Here is a 21,322-nt window from a genome sequence, read left to right as displayed (position 1 = left end):
AAGTGGCCAACAACAAATTTTGAACGCCCTATATCTCAGCAACTAGGCCCCGTAGGGGTTTGTATTCCTATATCAAAATGAATCATTTATTGAGATCTCTCTGTGGTAGAGCGTTATCGGTCGAATATAGAAACAACTTGTATTTATAGGTGATTTTAATGAGAAGTTTCTCTAGAAATTGATATCTATATTACAAATGTCTAATATCTCATGGGAATAGATTGATAGCAATCCAGAATCACCTTTATCATAGAGACTAATACTAAATTAACATATTCTGGGTTAAATTAACAAATTTCCTGAAGTTATCTTTGTAAAAATAATCACCCAGTTCAAGTGCCGTAAATAGGGCGATGCAACCGGTTTCCAAGCACAGGGCGTAGACTCTGGGGGGTGCAAGAATGGACAGACCAGGAAAGACTTTCAGTTTTTAAAATTTGTTCTTGATAAGTTCCCGCTGCGCCCCTAGTGCTCGATTCCAACACATAGGTACCTACATGTCCAGTATCATCATAATCAAAAACGTCTCATAAATTATCCATCGTGCTTATTTTTTTAGCAGCGGACGAGCGTATTGTTTATCGAATTCAAGGGGTGTGAGTTTATGCGGATACACCCACCCGCGGACAACGATCCGCACAGTGATCGCGTTAGTTATACATTATATGTTCAGATAGTATTATATTTTTTACTTAAGAACAGCCTTCAACATAAAAAAGACGTCAACGGAAGTTAATTCGAAATGTAAAAACTGCACCTGTGAAATATATACTATTTGCCACAATGCTGCTTGCTGTTGATGCGTAAGACAAGTCATTTAAAAATGTTACTGTCTTAAATGTTCTACGTAAATGAAGTACATTTGACTTAAAACAATAATTAAAATTTATAATTTAGTTTTAATCACAAACCTGTGATATTTTGATCACATTAAATATACGCCGTCAATTCGATCTTTGAAGTTATAGCATGTTCGTCGACCCTTCTAATGTTAATAATCTGAACTCATTTACTTGTGTATTGTGTAATTGTGAATAATCTATGCAAATATTTTCGAATTTTCGTTTTCTCACGAATTCATACTTAAACGCAATTTATATTATGCTACCTTCCTTTTTCAAAACTACCATAACAAGTAGTGCAGATGTTCGAAGACCAAAGTGGCCCAAAAATTAAATCTTAACCATCAGGGTGGGCGTGTGAGTTTTATTGACTGAGACACAGTGCGTGGTATAAGAGGCGAAGGGTTCACTTAAATAGCTTGCCTGCTTGTTTGCTCACATCAGCTCTAGTTCTTAAAAAAATAGATTTTTTTCCAAAATATTAGATAATTGGACCTCTTCTTAGCATTGCTCCAGCTATAGTGCCTATAATATCTAAAAAAAACAGATTAGTTAAATATAACTATAAGGTTTTACAATAACTCCAACTAATGAATTACTAGTGATAACTAGAATATTTTTGTAAGATTGCAAATAAACTTTCATTCACTTTCACAAATTCTGGAAGGTATTACGCCGGTAATTGTAAGAGCAACTCCAACCCTTTAAGAACAGTCTCAGGTTAAGTTTGAAATATTTTGCAGTTGCAGAAGAAGTTTCAGTGATGGAATTAAAGATTTCATTAAATACGTACCACCGACACACAAAATGTAAAATCTTCTCTGTTATAATTACTGATAAAATGCAGTATTTCGTATCAGTGCTCGTAAATGAGAGTCATCATACAGTAGAATATCCACTCTTTATGTATGTATTAACATTTTCGGCATATTTTAAATTTCCGTAAAGCGAAGAAAACTGTTGCGGCTCACAAAGAAATATGCTTTCGTTTATGATGCTCAAGTGTCCCCAAAATTCCTTTTTTCCCGATATTTTTCTCTCTAAGATGAGTAACGTTCTGGTCGGCCTACTGAGGTTGATGATGACCAAATCAAAGTCATAATTGAACAGGTTTGTCATATAACTGTTCGAGAGGTTGCGCACACAACAATTTAAAAAAATTAAAATGTATTGGGCTAGGTAAGAAGCTCCATATTTGGGTACCTTACGAATTGAAAGAAATTCATTTAACACAAAAAATCAACTTCTTGTAAAGAATCATTATTGGTGGTGAAAATTGCTACAGTATCATAGTTCGAAAACGATCCTGGAGCAAACACGATGAACCAGGACAAACCACATCGAAAGCTGGTTGGATCACACAGGTGTTGTGTATTTTGAGCTGCTTCCAAGGAACCAAACGATCAATTCTGATGTTTACTGTCAACAATTAATGAAACTGGATGAACCTATTAAAGTAAAACGGCCAGAATTGTCAAATCGAAAAGGTTCCACCGTGATCATGCAAGGCCTCACACATCTTTGGAAACTCGTGGGAAACTATTGGAGCTTGGCTGGGAAATGATGGCCCATCTCCCATATAGCCCTGATTTGGCACCATCTGATTACTTTTTATTTCGAAGTTTGCAAAATTCTTTGAATGGTCAAACTTTCACAAGTGAATGACCTTCAATTGCACATGATTCAGTTTTTTGCTGATAAGGACCAGAAATTTTATGAGCGCGGAATTATCAAGTTGAAAGAAAGATGGCAAAAGGTCATTGAGCAAAATAGAGAATATATAATTGAAAAAAAAACTATCCTTTGTTAAAAAAGGTGTTTTATTTTATACTACAAAACCGAAATTACTTTGTCGCCAACCCTGTAATTACAATTAGCCGAAAATGATAGAGATTATTTTTTCAATGTTGCTAGTGAAGATGGAATGTGAATTTCTGTTGTTATTTTTATGCAAACATAATATTATTGCTCATACTTTTTCACATGAACATACGTAGTGTGTGTATGTAATATGTTACGAGTGAAGCCCATTATTGGCTAGATCTATATATATATATATATATATATATATATATATAAAACTGGATTGAATTAATAAGAATGACGAATATCTGGTTTAAGCCGGCTAACACTAGCATTTGCTGAGCACCGTTGGATCTAGTTCAGCTTGTCAGTGTTGCGAATGTTTCAGCACAAGTCTGTCGAAGTACCGATACCTGACGTTGATAAAGGTCGAGAAGACTTTAGGAATATATTAATTGTGATTGTTGATGTAGATGATGGAGTTTTCTACAAATTAGACACAATGCTGATGATGCATTAGACATGAAATTAACTAGGATTCAATTTACACCATGTAACGCAGTCGATTTATCAAATATATCAGGAGAACTTCTATCTAACTATCTAATATTCATTCACGTACAGGAGATCAAGGATATACGAGAAGGAATTGCGAACATGCCTGCAATACAAAAATGTACTAGTGTAACTTGGCAGGCGTTCTTTTCAATCCCAAAAGTCAACAAATAAATATTGGTTCATATACCATATTTTGCTTACTTTTAATTAATTTTTAATATTGCTTATTCCCGATTTTGATAATGCTAGGTTTAGACGGATAAAACCTGAAATTAACGATTTTGAGTTTCAAAAAAAACGTTGGACACATCTAGCTTCATCTATCCGGCTAAACTTATCCATAATTCAAACTTTACACCTATAAATATACATATAAAATAATGATGGCTCTCATCAATCAAAAAAATAAATTATTCTGGTTGGTCTATGAGGTGTTGAAACCAGTTTCAGATGTTTTATTACATAATCTGTTATAATAATAGGTATATCCTCCAATCTACATACTTACATAGAGTTTTTGTTGTACGAGGATGGTCCCACCTGGCCCAACAAAGAAAACGTAAAAATTTAAAAAAAAATGTATTTAATTTTCAACGTAATCTCTTTTTAGCTCAGCGATTTCAATAAATACGATACCCTTTCTAAAATAAAAATCGTCACTTCTTCATTGCTGGAAAATCTTTGGCTACCGAGCCAGTTGGGGAACATGAAATATTCCGAGAGGGCTAAATCTGGCGAATAGAATGCGAATAGAATTTTAATTCATTAAATTTCAATAATGGATGTGTGAGCTGGTCCATTGTCTTCATAAAACAACACTTTCTTCTGAACCAAATGCGGCTGTTTTTTCTTGATTTCTTCGCTCAAACGTTGCAATAATTTCACATAATACTTGCCGTTGATGGTATTTTCTTTTTCAAGATAGTCAATAAAATTATCCCACGCGCATACCCAAAAACCGACGCTGACTTTGCTTGCAGTTGGAACGGTCTTTGCCTGTTCTCCCTCGTCCATTGTTTTGATTGTTCTTTTGTTTCTGTATAAAGTGATGGACCCACGTTTCATCCATTGTTATTAAACGGCGTAAAAATTCAGCTTTATTTCTGTGAAACATTGCCACACTCGATGTCTCTAGGTCAGGCCAGGTACTTCTGAAACCATTCTCGTATATCTACGTATCTGTGTATTTGATTAACAATTTGATAAATAAGTTTGCTAAATCATGTGTGTTTGCTTATTTTGCGTAAAATAAACACTTCAGACAGACATTCTTTAAATTGATTTGCAATGATATTTGGGATCAAACAAATGGTTTATTGCATTGTGGAAAACCGCAAACTAAATGATTATTCTTTGTGGTAAACAGTTTTACAGGGGCCATGTAACCTTGTAGGATGACTGTTACTTTACCACATCTGTTGATTAATCTCAAATATGAATATGGGAATGAAAAAGAGAAACTTAAGACCAATTGACAAAAAAAATTTTTGATAACCTGATAGCAATAATACTGGATAGACTTCACACAATATCTAGTCATTAAATCATTGAATAATTTCGTCTGAAAACTTAAAAATTAACTCTTCAATTTTTCTCGGTTACTAGTAAATAAATGTATCGTTAAAATTATTGCTCGTTAAATATTGACTTTAAACCATATCACACCTATCAAATTACAAGCAAATTAAAAAAAATCATCGAGCCACAATAATTAGTAGTTATCTCCCAACACTCATTAGCCCAACCTACTTTTTTTATGAATGCCAAACCCGTATCGAATTTCTTGTATTATACTAGTTAGAAAAAATGTAATAGAATAGGCGGACACATGTTTGGCATCAAATTCAGTAGCGACTCGTATATATTTCGTAATGAAAAGCAATATTCAATTGCTAGAATAAACTTATTATTGTTTTCATTATCTTCTTTTATGTGTTGTCTCCCTTTGGTTACTTTCAGTTAAATAAAAACCATCTTCAATTACACCGCCTAGCATTTCATCCAACAATTCAGGCATTCTTACTCTCATCAAAAAATCATCTTCGCCATCAGCACAATAATTTTCTTCGGGCAAGTTACTTCAACAAATAACAATTTTGTTTCTGGGAATAGTTTCTTGGAAATGGAATTTTTAAAAGAACGGTTTGGTCTAAGTGTTGAAGTCTAAGCGGATACAACTATCCAAAAGGTTATTTAGGATTTCCTCATTTGCGAATTTTTCTGGCTCTGAACTCTGAACTCTCTACAATGTCGAAATACTTTATTAATGTTTTTTTGATGTCAGTTACTCAAAGATTATTTGCAGACCAATTCACACGAAGTGAGATATAAATGTTTTATGCTGCTCTAACGTCTCTGTTGGCGGTAATGACAAAGAAATAGCCAACTATTTGCTTCCATTGATCGATTCCATTGATTTATTCAATTCATTACTATTTCGTGTAGACCTATTATCCGTTGTTTGTACAGATGCACCTTTTGCACATTTGTTCAACACATCAGTCGATGCGAGCCTTTCTTTGAGCATTTGTCAAGTTCTGCTGAATACAACGGAAATAATTTTTTTTAGCCCAATGTTCATGCTACTCGTACTACTGCTAATCTTCACTTTTCATTACTAAGTAACTGCACTGCACTCATTTTTCGAAAGTGTTCACGGATAAATTTAATTTTTTACTTTGGACTGTGCTTTTCATTTAATAGCAAACAACTTTTAGTGACAGTCAGTGTTGCCAAGGCGAAAAATATAAATAAGAACCAATAAATAGCAAAATAACTATGGAAGAAGGTATTAATCAAACAAAAATAAATTTAAAAAATTGGAAACACTTTTGGTACGAATATTGCATAATAAACTAATATGATATACACCATTACTTCCAGAAATTCCCAGTCAATACTAGCATAGGAATTATGAGTTACTTCGAAGTAGCTTGGTCACTATAAGTAGATTTAGTTTGGACAAGCATGCTAACCAGCACACCTTTATAAAAAAATATATAGTAGATTCTAAATTGTACGATAAGTAAGTTGTAACTGTACGACTTGGAACACATTTTCTTTGAATGTAATAGGTATATACAGCATAATAAAAATCGATGTTTTACCTCTATTCAACTTGATGAAATTACTGATATTAAATAAGGCGAATGTCGTCAACATTATATTAGAATTCATCAGAGATTGTAAGTTAAAACTATAATCTAGTTAGTTTCGTCTACTCAACCAAAGAGACCTGTTCCTATCTACACCGTGGTCTATCTACATAGCCTTTGAGTTAGTCCCCTTAACGACCTCTGGATGTGAAATATATAATTTTGTTAGAAAATTTAAGATGCATCTCTTGGAAGAACTGGAAATTAATAAATGTGCGCTCTGAAAAAATATTGTCATCTGTGTTTTTTACCATGGTTGGAATTGGATGTAAGATCTACAATACTCGATGAGATGACACCCTATAAATCAACTCGAACAGATCTAGATTAGCATATGTCTACATTCCTCATGATAACAATAAAATGCATGAAAATTTATTTATTTTTGATGATAAACCTCATATATCATTGAAAGCCATATAATATTCGAATAAAAATATATTTCACTTTGATTCTGTTTGTTAAGACACGTTGTTGTTGGAATATGAGAATTTTATCTTAATCACAAATTCCAATGTCGATAACGTTATTTGGTTCACAATTATACCTAATCCTTACTCGGTTAATCGACAATGAAATATCGAACAACAATTATTAATGAAAAAAGTAAAACAATTCGAAAACATAACATTTGTGGATTCTGAATTCGATTGGATACGAGGAATTCAGAGAAATGCAACCCCTGTAAGAGATTATGATACAGATATTCTCCTCATAGATTCAAACGAATATAACGTCAAAAAAGTGATTTGAATCCTAACAAAATACAAATATTTCCAATATAAATGTACGTATTATATAGAAATGCTGTTGTCAAAGTGAAAGATACAATAGAAGAAATTGACAAACAATCTACAGTTTCCCAAAGGTCTCTTCTATCCTCTCTGCTATTTGACAGTACCCTGAAGAGGTATTTGACGAAATCACGAAACTTGTAAACAACTTTAACTTGTTTATCAATAATATAAATTCAAATATTTGGGAAGGCAAACTTTGATATAAAATAATATGCGATGTAGAACGGGATAGGTCAACATTTGTCAAATGCTACAAATGTTTCTTGCTTATTAGGTGGAAGCATGGATAAAACATTTTAATGCCTTCGAATTGCTGCGGAACTACTGCAAAATGTGGTGCGAGTTAAGCATAATAGGCAGAAGGACAGAAGGCAGACCTGTACGAACTATCGAGAAAGGACTGCAACAAATAACATTAACATGGAAAGAGGAGACACAAAACAAAAAAATGGACGAAACCCACAAAACCACGTATGATGATAGCGACCTCATCTTTTTACAATAGGTGCTAAAACATCGACAGATGCCTTTTGCTCCACTATGAGCTATATGATGATGACTTGGAAGTACATTGTTACTTTTTAAAGAAAAAAAGATATTAGGTGATCCAATTAAAAATGAAAAATTGTGGAAATGCTATCAAAATATTATTTTACATAGACGATTTGCTTAGACGAATTTAGAGAGTATTTGAGTTAATGATAAGAACCAATCAATGACAATTACCATGAAAAGTCCCTTATGTTCTCATTTCAGTTAACATGTGGACACGAATATATACGTTTAGACGTATTTAATGTACTCAGCTTTCCGGACCAGATTCTTCTGAGAAGGGAAAATTGTTATTATAAACGATTAGCGGTGGGTTTCATAAGAATATAATGCCAAAGCTCGTCAGAAAACTGATAAATTGTTCAACGTTATTCACTACTTAAAAGACCACTTACTCCATTTCTTATCAGAACTCCAAACTAACAGAACTCTCTAAGGAAACGATAAAGGGGCGAAAGGCTAACTATGCCAATACAGCGTTGTCATACTTGAACGGATTGCTGGATTCCTAACAGGGTAGGTGGATGAGTTTCCAAACTATATGTATTATAATTCATATAGAACATACAAAATGTTGATTATGATGATAAATATTAAACATTAATCTCATCTACTAGCTCTTCCAATAAATTATCGTTATTTTTACAAAGTTGTTTCCTGCGCCAATTAACATGAATGCAACATTTTGTCTAGAAGTCGTTAGATGTAATAAGGCACGACGTGACGTAAAGATTGAGACGCCAAAAGCGGAATCTGGCATATCTTTGCTATTTGCATCAATCCCAGTCAGACTAAGAATAGCTAGTCTAATAAACTAGATTCCACTCTTTAATTGTATTAGTAACGTGATTACAAATTACATAAAAATAAGAGCTTATACGGTTCTTAATTATTTTATTTGTTATTTTCTTCGGAAAAACCTAAATGTGTACTTGTACGAGGGATGATAAAAAAATATTCAGTTAAAATGGAGACGGACGGTACTTAGTAAACTCTTGGTGTGTGGGTAGACGAATCAAAACTATTCAAATGGCAAGAAAATTGGTTTCGCGTGGAAGTACAAGCCGTGATTTTGATCAAAGAATGTGTCTGTATTTGACAGTAGCAATCAAACGGAAGGTGACAGGCACGACTTGTTTATTACATCTAGTATATTAATTTAGATTTTTCTCACTATACATTTAATTTGTACATTTTTATTAACGTTACGCACTAATATGAAAAATTTATTATAATTCTGTGTTTTCTTCTACTAAATATCCTTACTAAAACTAGGAATATTCTGTTTCATTAAAAAAATGTTGAAGAACTAACACAAATCATTTGCTCAATATTATAAATTGATTTACATAAGACCTTTTTAATAATGGAAGTTTCATTTACCATTTATAGAAATGAACTACTTTCCATCAGAAGATAGAAGAGAAATCGAGATCTGAGTCAAATCTAATGATTTTGCATGGAAATAACGGTGTACACGGTGGCAGTGTGGTTAGCTGGTTGTGATTTTAGAACCACGACCACTATCCATACTTCCTTCGTGAATATCGTTGATGCAACGCAGAGTGTAGGCAAGAAAAAATGAAGAAACATTAACTTCTTAGTTTAAATTTCCGTATTTATAAAAAGTATTACATAGAATCAACCCCTGTGAGGTATTAATATACTATTACAGTTTTTTCTTCTTATTATTATTTTAATAGCAATAATTCGAATTAAGCTACAGTAACTATAGTTGTTCCTTTGTGAACGGTTATTTTTCGTTTATAAAACTTGCTACTTGGATCGTTATTACATGATTGTTAAGAAAATTTAACCATTCAAGGAACTCATGCTTTGAAAGAATTTTCAATGCTTTTTAATTAATGCTTCATTCTGGATATTCATAGCGTAATGGTACTAGATGGTCGTCGACTGAAAGTGCGGTAGCTAGCAGACATAAAAGTGCGGTACATTGCATATTAACTGAAAATTAGACATGAGAATGCACCAGCTCATACATCCGTTATTGCAATTGCCAAAATCAATGAATTAAAGTTTGAATTGCTACCTCATGCACCCTACTAGCGAGATTCAGCTCCCTCGTATTATTCTCTGTTCCCATTTCACTTAAAAAAATATCTTGGTGGTCAAAGATTTTCCTATAATGAAGAGGTGATGTCGGCATGATTATTTTGAGGAGCTAATTATTTCGCCACTTCTGATCTAGAATCATAAATCTACCTACTAATTATTTTGATCGTTCTGATTTGTAAGATTTATTGTAGATTGACCGTCCTCAATGTCTTCATAAGCGGTTCCACATGTCTCTTAGACACTTGAAGTTCGTGACGTGAAAACCATAAATATAATAAATTATAGCTTTTGTATAAAATTGAAATAGTATTTAAGAGAGCCAAAACTTGCATAGATGGTCATATGTAATCTTAACATCCAACGAGAACAGCAAATTATTGAAACCACTTTATTTATTTACATTTTAAGTTAGTAAATAGTTTTTCGAAGTTGTGAATCAAGTTATTCAACTATAGCTTGACGATTCTTATTATAAAAAGGGTATCGAACTTATGAACATCGAGAGGAAAAGTGTATGGAACTAAAAGGAAATTACGTTGAAAAATAAATATATTTATATACCTCTATCCGATGTTTTGCTCGAGTTTCGGTTAATTCGGGTGGCATAATTCGATAACTTTTATAGACCCTATCCAATGATTTTAATTGGTGATGTATGGTATCTTTAGGAGGTCCAAGGAATACCGATAAATAATCGGCGAGTGCTGGTACTAGGTTGGTTTTCTAATTCTTCCCTTGTAACCTTAGTATCCAACGTAGATGGACGACCTGAGCGCTTGGATCTTCAAGCGTCGAATCTCCACTATCAAATCTATTGAACCAACGCTCTGCCGTTTGCTAATAGCCACAGCTGCTTTGAACTTTTGTTTCAAATTAAAAAAAAAAACGAATTCCATATCTACCGCACTCCATATTATTCATTATAAAAACGTCAATTCACAAAGAGAGCATGATTAAAAATAAAGAAATTGAAACAATTGTACTCTTCATAAAACTAGACACTAGTCTAAACAATATATTTAAATTGAGAAATGAGAAATAATGTATGATATAATTCTAATTTTGATTGTTCCATTGACGACTCCATACAATCAAAATTTCCTATTAATGTATTTATTTCTTTATATATAACCGCAATAATCTGAATACAATCTATAGCCTTTTTCAATAAATGCTCCATCTTTAGATACTGCCAATACAAGTCCCGCTTCTCCCCCAGCAACATCGCTTGCAGCAGTATAGACAATTATCAATACAATCCGTTTAAACGACTTGATTCGTACTATAAAATCACAAAACACAAGAAGACAATCTTTTATTTTCAACTTTTATGGCCGATGACGGGGGATGATGTAGCCGTGCAGTTGTACCTGCCTATTATTCCCGTCGCCGTCGAAAAAACCCAATCATAAGCATCCAAACTCTGTAGAGGCAACAATCATTTATCAAAACTATCCAAACACTATCAAATTCAAAACAAACAAAACACCTTTTAAAAATATTACGGATCTAAAACTATATAAATCTATCTAAAAAATTGATGACATGTTGTTAAAACTAAGCTCAAGACAAAATTTTGTTGTTATATAATCTAACTATTATTAATAATAATTATGTATTGTAAACATCGAAAAGGCATTAATACTATAACCACTTCGTAAATTACTTTTTTTGCTCTATAGTTCTAAATCCATAGAGGACACTCACCTCAAATTTTGCCAAAGGGCGTGTACAATATTTGCATTTTAAAAACTTGTGGAAGTTTAATCATATTACCTATTATTTAGTAGCAAAACATAAAAAGTTGCAGAATAAATTTTACATTGTTGCGTAAATCTTGTATATCAGCGGTGCCTTTTTTTCTATAAAACGTACCTAGTTTTAAGTGAGGACGAGGAAGTTTTCAATAAATTTTAATTCAATTTTTTTCAATTTCAGAGCTGCTTATGTATCTTTTGGAGGCCTCCTGATGCGGTTACAAGGCGATGCGAATAATTTGCACAGTTTTGAAGTAGATCAACATATGTATCTGCTAATGAAGAAGATTTTCATGTAATTTTTGTACTCCTTTTTTATATATTTAAATATACCAAGTTTAAATTATTTTCAAGTTTTTATTCAATACGCACATTCCTGCAATAAATTCTATATATCGACGATGATGTAGCAATACCTCGCAAACTAAAATTTTCGGATAATAAATTTATTATAACAATACTAAAAGTGTGAGAGGTTATAACACAATATGTACTACAAAGACCTGCTTTATTTTAAAATAGCTTATTATACGGAGATATTAAAGTAAGCCTTGAGCTCTTTCTAAGGAAAATGGATCAAAACCCCAAATGTACACTCATAAAGCACATCTTCGTCTGATCCATTTGAAGGACACTTTTAACAACCTTTGTCAAAAATATAACTGGATTGGATCGCAGTTGGAAGTGAGGATGGCGCCAGCTAGCGTTCGCTGGGGAAGGTTTAACTATATGGACCAAATAGCGACGCTCTTTGACGTTGTCATCAGTTCAGGTCTCAAGCCTGAATGAGGGTTGTTAAACCACTCTGATGAGACATAATAACGTCGAAACTAAGTGGTTACAAACCCCTTATAACAACTGCGAGCCAATGGGGATGATAAAATCGACAAAAAGGTCGATTGACATCACGCTCTTCAGAGAAGATGTAATTCAATATTTGTTGATTCGGGATTTCATGTCGTATTGGATGTAAAACTTTGCAGTGAACATTAAGTTATATGACAAATTTTTTATTGGTTTTGCAGGACCGATTGCAAAGTTTCAAGCCCATCATGGGTTGTATCCTTGGCAAAATTGAGATCGTATCCATCATGTTCCTTAAGTCTAGTCCAGTTAAAATTTCATCAGTCTTTTGAAATGATATATTGTTTTTATAATTTGGAAATTGTTCCTCATATTGTGCTCACATTTTATTGACCTTATAAAGTAAGGTTCAAGTGAAAAAAAGAACACATTATTATTGTTGTGTGTTTACATTTCACTATAAAGTGAGGTATTGGTCACTTTCAGCAGCGACTGCTACCTATCGGTCGGTAGTACGTCCTATTCTCTGTGTAAGAGCCTTGGCTGCGCCAACCTTTAGCTCTACGACATGCTGACTAGTGGCAATGTATTTATTTTAGGGACAAGTTCAATAAGAAAGCAAAAAAATGCTTAGAATGATGAATATACATCTATCAACACAAACGTACCACTAGACTTATAAAAAATTTTTAATAAAATGAACGAAACATACTCAAATTCATATTTTATTGAATTTTTTCAAATTAAAAAAATTTCGAGGTACAACTGGTTCAATATCAATTACGTAACTTATAAGATCTTCTATAATCTGGAAAAGGAAAAAATATTTTAGTACATTGTTGAAAAATTTCGTATATGTAGGTTTAGGGTTACCAGATGAAAACTTGTTCACTCGGGACAAGCCTTTAAGAAAATCCAGACAAAATCCGGTCGTACAATTTTTTTAGCACAGCAGCAATGTTCACATTTTCTTAATAAAACGAGTAGAAAAAAATCAACATTTTATTCAGTTACAAATTGCCAAACTTACAAATTAAAACAAATAAAACACAACCAAAAAAAGTAAATGGTACTTACACATACTTTTCGCTGCATTGTATTTTATTTAAAAGAGAATTTTCTGACAGAGAACAAAATCATAAAATCCAGAGCAACTCATATTTTTTAAATTATAAGTAGTCATAAATTACTAAAGTACGATGGGAGACTAATGATGAAACTCCTCCATAAAATAATAGTTAAGGTCTGGAACTTAGAAATGATGCCCAAAGAATGGAAGGAAGCAGTAATAGTCCTCATTCATAAAAAAGGGGATAAACTAGAATACTCAAACTACAGGGGGATACTTCTACTGAACTGTACTTATAAAATTTTGTCTAAAGTAATATTAAATAGATTAAGACAATATGGAGATGAAATAATTGGTGAGCACCAAGCAGGATTTATGAGTGGGAAAGCAACTACTGAGCAAATAATAAGACTTGTAAAAATGTGTGTTGAAGGCTCAAAAGGAAAGGTCAGACTAGAAAAGGAATATACAGGTACCCCCGATATCACTACAGGAGTAAGGTAAGGAGATGGATTGATCCTCCTTCTGTTAAACCTTGCTCTAGAAAAAGCTTTGAAAGCAACTGAGGCTATTCCAAGAGTAGCAAATATTGGAGGAAAAATAAATATCCTAGCTTATTCTGCTGATATAGCATTAAAAGCAGATAGTAAGAGTGAACTGAATATACTGGCACAAGTATTCTTAGAAGAAGCACGAAAAATAGGATTGGAGGCAAATTAAGATAAGACTGAATATATGAAGGTGGGAAGAGTTGCAGAGCCCAATGATTCAACGCTGGACGTTATGGGATACAGCTTTAAAATTACTGAAGAATTTAAGTACCTAGGATTTTCTATGAACAGCAACAATAAAATAGAAGAAGAAATACAGATAAGGTTAAACGCAGCCAGTAGATGTTTTTGGAGCCTATCGAGATTACTTAAAAGTAAGCTGCTGCCAAAAAATACAAAAATAAGAATATAGACAGTCATAGTACAGGCAGTTTTATTGTATGGAGCTGAGGTGTGCTAGAAAAACACACTCAGAAGAAGTTGATAACATTTGAAAATATTAAAGAGAATATATGGGTCAGTTTTCGAAGGAGGAGTATGGAGAATAATGAGAACTCAGGGACCGGTACATACGACCAGATATTGTGGCTGTGATAATATGTAGAAGAATTGGGTGGTTGGGTCATGTAAGAAGAAGGTATGAAGAGACAACAATAAGAAGAGTGTGGGGAGTTCAACCAGAAGGGTGGAGCCCACTGCGAAGCCAAGAGCAAGATGAAATGAAGTGGGTGAAGATGTAAAGAGACTTGGTGGAGAAGTAGTTATGGCTGAGTAAGTGGTCATAAGTATTACTTTCACAGAAGATAAAAGTAGCTTATTTCTTTTTTTGGTTCACTGGGCAGCAATAAGCTCTACACATTGGCATTGTGAAACGGAAAATGGAAAGGATCACTGCAACTCCCGGAATTTTGCAAAAATACCGGCTCTGGACAAATGGCAAATAAATGTATCGGTGATTCCCCGAAATTCTGCTGCATGCAAGCATGCAAAATTAGGCAAGCGATTGACACACTGATGCCGCGCCGTATTATTCTGCTAAAGGTGAAATTACATTGCAACGATTTTTATAGAACAACATTTAAATTTATTATTTTTTGTACGAATTATGTAAATAGGAACTTTTATGAAAAATCCGCCAGGTCGTAGTAAAAACCCGAACATGTCCGGATTAATCCGGACATCTAGTAACCCTATCTAGGTTATATTCGTAATTCGCTTACATTTTGCTTCTATAGTTGATTTTTCATTGTGAACAAGTTTATATTCTAAAATATGTGGATCAGATCTAATTATTTTCACCACCACAATATGTTTTTTTTTGTAATCAAATAAAATATCAAATGCTCCTAGATATTTTCATTTCTTCATTAAATATAAAATTACCTAGTACTGAAAGTGTAACTTTGCTTTATAATCTTTGAATTGAAATGATAGTGAAACACGAATATTTAATGTTACGGTTGTTAAAATATCTAAATGAGAAATTATTGTTCTTACTGCATCTTTATTTTCTCGAACTCTGTGATCATGTTCGGCAATTTGCTTATCAGCTTCCTGTTGAATACTAGCAGCTATATCTTCACTATTTCCCATGTATTTAATTTCATATTCTAAAAACTGTTTTTCTTTCTGCGATTTAAAAATTTCTATTTCTGCTTCCGCTTCTTCTCTAGCTTGCTTTATTCTCCGAGCCTTTCCTAAGTTTATTGAATTATGAACATTTTATTTTAGTTTTATTGTGTTTATAATTAAGTAATTCAGTTCAGTGTTGAAGGAATGATTAACCTATAAATTGCTTCTAGCATATTTACCAAATAACATCTTTCAGTACATATAAACCGAAAATTAATAAAATTCCTTTCATATAAGCAAAAATTTGGTTGATTGGTTGGGTTTTGGATTGTAAATGGAGTGTACAGCAGTTCAGAGAATGTATACTACCCATTGATCAAAACTTGAGTAAAATATGCGTCATAATTAGCCAAATGTTAGTTAGTCTACATTTCACTAAAAGCTATTGGATATCTCCTTGGAACAGTGTTTTACAAACGTTCGAATTAGTCCTGGGTGTGAAATTCTATAGAAATGCTCTTCTTTAAGGTGTATCACAAAATATTGTTGGAAAAGTTTATCCATGCTTAGGGTAAAAGCACCAATTGTTGACACTAATCCAAATGTTGACACTGACAATTTCAAAATGTAAAAATGAGGGATTGGACCACTGTAGGTACTTTAAATTGGCGTCATTCTGCTGATAAGAATGTATTTATTGAGATCGGCCGCCTCCACTAGTTATGACATCCGATATAAATCATCTGGCTGATATTGAAGCCGATGACAGCTGTAGCAGATACTGCAGCGACGCCATCCTTGTCCTGCATTTTAGCGAGGTTTAATTTCAATAGAAAACCATGGTTACTTGAGTTCGGTCTCATCATAAGGTCTCACGAAATAGTTTAGTGTCCTAATATTGACACCTGTGCCAACATTAGGGAAAACAGTAGATTTGTTTGCTAAACTGATATTTGGATTTGAATAATTTCGTAGTGTATCAAGACGGTTGAATTTTTTATTTCAACGAAGTGGAATCTTAAGTTGACATCGACTGATCCCAATTTTAACGGTTCCTAAAGTTGACATCAACGAAGTATCACACTTGTGTATCAGTGATTCGAGAAATAGTTGGAGAAGAAAGATACAAAACATTTTGTGAATCACTGAACCCGAGCAAGGCTGCAGATTCCTCCTTGTATGAATTTTGGAAGGAAGTACAAAGTCGCATACAAATAACCCAACAAATATGAGTTGGCGATCGATTCGGCTGATAAATTCAATGATGGATCCTGGGAAAATACTGATAAAGTTTGTTCCACACCTACTGGTGACATCGAGAGGAGTATTCCCGAAAATATAACAAATGACAGTGACCCACTTGTAGTGCTTCGCAATGATTTTACAGCAGGTGGTACAAATACTTGTACACGACATGTAAGTTTTGAAGCTCCTGATCATTCACTGCCAAGTTCTTTCAAGAACTATTTACTTTGAACGGAGGAGAAAAACTGTTACCAACAGTCCAAAAACGGCGGCAGGGAAAAGTACCAAGCGTTGTAGCATCGGATAGTTTTCGAAATTATCACGACAAAAAAGATAGAAGAAGAAGCTGCCAAGATTGAAAAGTCTCGGGAACGTATGAAGAAAGAAGAAAGGGCTAAACAACTCCAGAAAAAAAGAAACGATACAAGAAAAAAAAAGAAGAGATGAAGCCCAAAAAAAGAAGAAATGAACAAAAAGAAAGAAGAGCTAAAAGTAGAAAGAGCGTAGGTTACTCATCACCATCAGAGAGTTAAAGTGAATCGGTGTCAATCGTTGGGCCCCAACGATTGACACCGAGCACGATGTACAGTTATTTTATACTTTCAGTACCATGCATGAAGACAGGTATGTTGCCCAGCAGAATACTGTAACTGAAGGAAAGGAAGAAGTGTCAAATGAAGTGGAGCCGGACAGTGGATGAATCGCTAAAAGAAGATGAGCCGATATTATTACCAGCAGGGACCAGCGAACAAAGCGTACCTTCAAACATTGTATTCGACCCTTCAAAACTCGTGTTGCTGAGAAAACCACCGCCGTGGAAGAGGTAGGAAGTTGTACACTGACGAGGTTGAAGTTGGACGAATTAATGAAAGAGACATGGTTGTGGCTGTGTTGCCTAACAAAAAACCTAAAACGGAATGCGTTTGCCTGGTTGTCAAAATTGATTGTGGAGGATAATGCTAAAGTAATCTAGCCACTTCTTCCCTGTAACAAACTGAGGATGGTTTTTGAGCCTTTGGGGTAACGGGAATCACCTCCTATCGGTCAGCAACGTACAATATAAACTGCCTAAACTCAGATATTATAGGGACAATCCCGATAAATTTGTGTTCCCTCTTTCTATGTCTCTTCCACTTCAATTTAATTAGGTATGTATGCGAAAAATTTACTTACTTTGTTTTTTGAAATATCACATACCTTCTTGAAATATATTTTAACATGTTCTGAATATTTGTTCATTTAGGCCTCAAGTAATAACTTCAGGAAAGCGAAGGGTCAATACTTAAATTGGTGTTAACTTAAAGAACTGCAAATGTCAATATTTGGAATTGTCGCAGGCAAATGTGTGTACATTGGGTGTAAAAATCACAATTTATATAATAACTACCTAAAAGTTTTATTTTTTTGAACACTTTTGTAGAACACGGAATTGAATGATATGTCTTTCTTGTAGATGTCCTCACAATTGCTCGAAATGTTTTAAGATGAATGTAAATGATAATATAAATTATCAACTGTAAATTAGGCAATATTAGAAAACTCTAGTGCCGTTAAAAAATTTTTTGTGTGTATATTACTCACGTTTTCTTGCCTCTGCAACTTTCTCAGCAGCTCTTTTCTCTGCCACCAGGAGCTGCTGAACACCGTGACTCCCTCCTATATTATTTCCGCTACTAGGGTGATGAGTAACTGATGAATGATGACGCATATTTAATAATATGGCTACTTTGTCTACTCACACTTCAAAAATTATAATTTGAAATGTCAAAAGTTATAATTTCCATGACAATTTCACAGTCAGTTTTTAATATGTTATGGATATCTGCGATCATAAATGGTTGGAATCATATTTCATGGAGTTTTGAAAAATTTTAACTCGTATAAATAGAACTTAGAATTAATCACTTGCCAAAAGTCATCGTCTAGCGAACAAGAAAGAAAATTAATTTAATATATTGTATAGTATTGATTACAAATAGAACTTTATGTAATTTTGTATATTGCAATTAAATGTTTTAATTGAAATTTATCATTTTAACTACAAAAGAAGAAATTTTTCCATTCCACTTTTTGATGACTAATGATATTTTTTCTATTAACTTTTACAAAAAGATGATTTCGTAATAAAATACCTTCAGCAAAAACGTAATTTTCGTCGCATGTGAAAGAAATTCTCATAAATTTAATTTCTGATGAATAAAGTTCAATTTATATGTTTAATTATGCCATCTATTCATTTATATACTTCATAGTCAATGACTAAGAAACTTGACTTGAGTTCTTCTTACTTTTCCTGAAATTGGAATGCGAAGACTTCCAGCACTATTGCCAAGAGTTGGCACAATTTTGCTGGTGTATAACTACTCAATGGTATTACTTTTGAAGAGGATAACAGCGTACTTTGAAAAAAATAAAACCTTTACTAAATACAAAATGACTATTATCATTTTTCGCACATACTTTGTATTTACTACAGTAAAACAGTTTTTATTGAATTATCATAAGAGAAACTACTTTTTGTAGGAAAGTCTTACATTATTTTGTAAATAATTGCTTCAGGTTGTTGATTTTCATATATGTAATACTATATGAAAGGAAAAAAACGTCCTTACGTTACGGTGCCGACAATATCTATCATCTTCTCTATCATTCGAGACACTTTATCTATTCTGCGCATGCTGCATGCGCGCAAAAGATGCGCAGAACTTACTAAAGACCCCGGAGGAGAGAGAATGTTACACTAATTGTTTCACTTAGTGGGAACACCTTCCACTTATAAGAACTGTCCATATAGAAATATTACATATATGTTGATTTTATTAAAATGCGCCATAATAATCACTTAAACTCCAAAATGATATGGGTTGATTCTAGTGGCTCATGTCTTGTAGGCAACTTCAAAACGAACTCGGTAAGAATAACCTTTGGCATATATTTTAAAAAATTAGATTCGCAAATTAATCTATCACAGTTATAATTTATTATTTGGGTACACATAAAGAAGTGCCGAGAATAATTATTGCTACTACTACATCAACACTCATGATATACACTGTCTGAAAACCAGTTTACTTTCCGTCTTTAAAGATGATAACACTCACTAGACAAACTAAACTCACTAAACAGTATATTCAGTGTGAATATTACTACCAATTCCCACATATCTAAAACTTAGTTATGAATAACAGACATACTATCATTCTGAATACACTGTTTACACCACCACCACACTGTCTGAGTGCGTTTTGATAACCAAGTTACCGTTATCAGAGAAGTAAACCTTCAGTCTCTGAATACGATAAGTTAGTTATCGCATCAGACAATGTAATTGTGAGTGTTGGTGTAAACAGTGTATTCAGTATTAATATCACCAATTGTTCCAGAAATTTTAACTTAGACATACTACCACCTCCTGTTAAGATTTCCAATAACTGAGAATCCTGATTTGAGTCCCTGTGACATTTCTTGAAATTGAGATGTCCAAACATATCAATTGAAAAATGTCCAATGCTGCTGCCAATAGTTTTCATAACGACTCACTTGATATAGGCTGCACAAGGGGACCACTTAGAAGGGGATAACATTGTAATTTGAAAAGGAAAAAAATAAAACCTTTGGAAGTGCGAAATAAGTTTCATTACTTTTTTCACATACTTTTTATACACTTTTTTGTGTAGTAGATTCTTAGATTATTTTGGAAATAATTGCTTTAGAATGTTGTTTTTTTAATATGCCATAATAATCCTCACTTACCCTCCAAAATCATATAAGATACTTTGGGTGGTGACACTAATTTTGAAACTAACTCCGTAATACGAACCCTTGGTAGATATTTTGAAAAATAGTTCTCATGATGGTTGTAATTTATAATTCAGATATATATGAAGAAGTATTGAATATACTATTGGCTACCTCTACATAAACATTCATGATTTGTAAAATAGTGTACCTCCCGACCCTAGAGTCGATAACGCATGCTAGATAATGTAATTGTGAGTGTATAGGTAGTAAATAGTGTATTCGGGATAAATATCACCAATAGTTTCAACTTTGCCAACTTAGTTATAAACAATATACATACTATCAGCTCTAAAAATTAGGTTCATGATTCTGTATCACTTTGTATATTTATAGAAATATCTTTTAACTTTTCAGCTCAATTATTTTATATACATTTTATAATCAGTGAATTTCTTTCTAGTGAATTATTATGAAAAGTAATCCCAATCTTATTTCATATTTGTTTTGATTCAGAACTACAATCATACCCGCCATATCAGATAACTGAACTGAATTTTTTATATTATTTTCATTTGCATGTACAGTAATCCCTCCTATAACCAGATATATTGATTACTCCTTGTAGGAAAACGACCCTGTATAACACGTTCTTACAACCCCTTATAACACGTTGCTTATAAGTTATCCATATTTAATTGCTTGTCGGAAGAAATGGTTTCCAATACCTTTAGATGATTCAACATTTTTTTAGCCTTTGCTTTTATTAAACAACTATTTATAGGAATATTATTTTGATTACA

General features: G+C 33.2%; 2 protein-coding genes across 2 annotated transcripts in view; one reads left to right on the top strand and one right to left on the bottom strand.

The window, feature by feature from the left end:
* The window catches only part of LOC130443870 (DNA-directed RNA polymerases I, II, and III subunit RPABC3), a 173,314-nt gene extending 161,427 nt beyond the window's left edge, over positions 1-11,887 (top strand). Inside the window, exon 4 of the mRNA XM_056778750.1 lies at positions 11,722-11,887. Coding sequence (XP_056634728.1) covers positions 11,722-11,839 — 118 coding nt within the window. The 3' untranslated portion in view covers positions 11,840-11,887. The remainder of the gene's footprint in view (positions 1-11,721) is intronic.
* A 3,460-nt stretch (positions 11,888-15,347) lies between these two features.
* On the bottom strand, positions 15,348-18,489 carry LOC130444705 (V-type proton ATPase subunit G-like). The gene is made up of 2 exons (XM_056779981.1): positions 18,363-18,489; positions 15,348-15,661 (listed from the first exon to the last, which is right to left on the bottom strand). Exons 1-2 carry the CDS (start codon positions 18,487-18,489, stop codon positions 15,348-15,350), a joined length of 441 nt encoding a protein of 146 aa, XP_056635959.1.
* Positions 18,490-21,322: the final 2,833 nt, after the last annotated feature.

The sequence above is a fragment of the Diorhabda sublineata genome, chromosome 5, assembly GCF_026230105.1.
Source record: "Diorhabda sublineata isolate icDioSubl1.1 chromosome 5, icDioSubl1.1, whole genome shotgun sequence".
Taxonomy (NCBI): Eukaryota; Metazoa; Arthropoda; class Insecta; order Coleoptera; family Chrysomelidae; genus Diorhabda; species Diorhabda sublineata.
The sequence above is the reverse complement of the archived record's forward strand: the minus strand, read 5'-3'. Positions and strand labels throughout refer to the sequence as shown.